We start from the raw sequence: 1,273 nt of genomic DNA, 5'->3' as shown, positions 1-1,273 counted from the left end.
AAGATGCATTATAATAAAACATATTTCATCCAAGCCATTTTGACAAGTGTGCTGAAAAGAGACTTTGCAAGCAGAGGGTGGGAAAAAATAAGCCAAAACAGGCCAGTTAAAAGGCCATCAAAATAACCTACCAGTGTTGTGTAGCAGAATGGAAGCAGTGAAGGTGCTCAGATGTGGCCCAGTGCTCGGTTAAGCAGGTCTGAAGGTTAAGAGATTGAAATAATTATTTGGGGTTATCAGCCAGGAGACAGAATGCAAGCATCAAATAAGTAAGTAGAGAAGGAACACACAAAAGTCCAAAGAATGTCACTGGCAAATAGCAAAATTAAGAGGTCAGGGAGGCAACTGAGAAACATGAAGAGAGATGAAACACGATCAAGAAAGAACAGGTGAGCATGTTGTCTAGAGTAATTAAAAAGTCTCAGTCTCTTCCCGCCGCCCAAGATGCTGAAAGGAAAGAAGGCCAAGGGGAAGAAGGTGGCTCCAGCCCCTGCTGCCGCGAAGAAGCAGGAGGCCAAGAAAGTGGTGAATCCACTATGTGAGAAAATTCCTAAAACTTTTGGCATTGGACAGGACATCCAGCCCAAAAGAGACCTCACCCGCTTTGTGAAATGGCCCTGCTATATCAGGTTGCAGCGGCAGAGAGCCATCCTCTATAAGCAGCTGAAAGTGCCTCCTGCAATTAACGAGTTCACCCAGGCCCTGGACCACCAAACAGTTACTCAGCTGCTTAAGCTGGCCCACAAGTACAGACGAGAGATGAAGCAAGAGAAAAAGCAGAGGCTGTTGGCCCGGGCTGAGAATAAAATGACAAAGGGGACATCCCGACTAACAGACCACCTGTCCTTCGAGCAGGAGTCAACACCATCACCACCTTGGTTGAGAACAAGAAAGCGCAGCTGGTGGTGATTGCTCATGATGTGGATCCCATTGAGCTGGTTGTCTTCTTGCCTGCCATGTGTCATAAAATAGGAGTCCTTTACTGCATTATCAAGGGGAAGGCAAGACTGGGACGTCTAGTCCACAGGAAGACCTGCACCACTGTCGCCTTCACACACATTAATCCAGAAGACAAAGGTGCTTTGGCAAAGCTGGTGGAAGCTATCCGCACCAACTACAATGACAGATATGATGAGATCCGCCGTCACTGGGGAGGCAATGTCCTGGGTCCCAAGTCTGCGTCTCACATCGCCAAGCTCAAAAAGGCAAAGGCTAAAGAACTTGCCACAAAACTGGGTTAAATGTATACTGTATTCTGTAAATAAAAATAATT

General features: G+C 46.5%; 1 protein-coding gene across 1 annotated transcript; it reads left to right on the top strand.

The window, feature by feature from the left end:
* Nucleotides 1-444: 444 nt before the first annotated feature.
* Nucleotides 445-1,241, top strand: LOC108301504 (60S ribosomal protein L7a-like). Its single transcript, XM_037737121.1, has 2 exons — nucleotides 445-785; nucleotides 818-1,241. The coding sequence occupies exons 1-2, from the start codon at nucleotides 445-447 to the stop codon at nucleotides 1,239-1,241; spliced, it is 765 nt and encodes a 254-aa protein (XP_037593049.1).
* Nucleotides 1,242-1,273: the final 32 nt, after the last annotated feature.

The sequence above is a fragment of the Cebus imitator genome, unplaced genomic scaffold (assembly GCF_001604975.1).
Source record: "Cebus imitator isolate Cc_AM_T3 unplaced genomic scaffold, Cebus_imitator-1.0 Scaffold35, whole genome shotgun sequence".
NCBI lineage: Eukaryota > Metazoa > Chordata > Mammalia > Primates > Cebidae > Cebus > Cebus imitator.
This window is presented reverse-complemented; position numbering and strand designations above follow the sequence as displayed.

Coding starts and splice junctions, on each gene's coding strand:
- LOC108301504 (XM_037737121.1), top strand. CDS start 445: ATGCTGAAAGGAAAGAAGGCCAAGGGGAAGAAGGTGGCTCCAGCCCCT. Junction 786..817: donor CAAGAGAAAAAGCAGAGGCT/GTTGGCCCGGGC, acceptor AAATGACAAAGG/GGACATCCCGACTAACAGAC.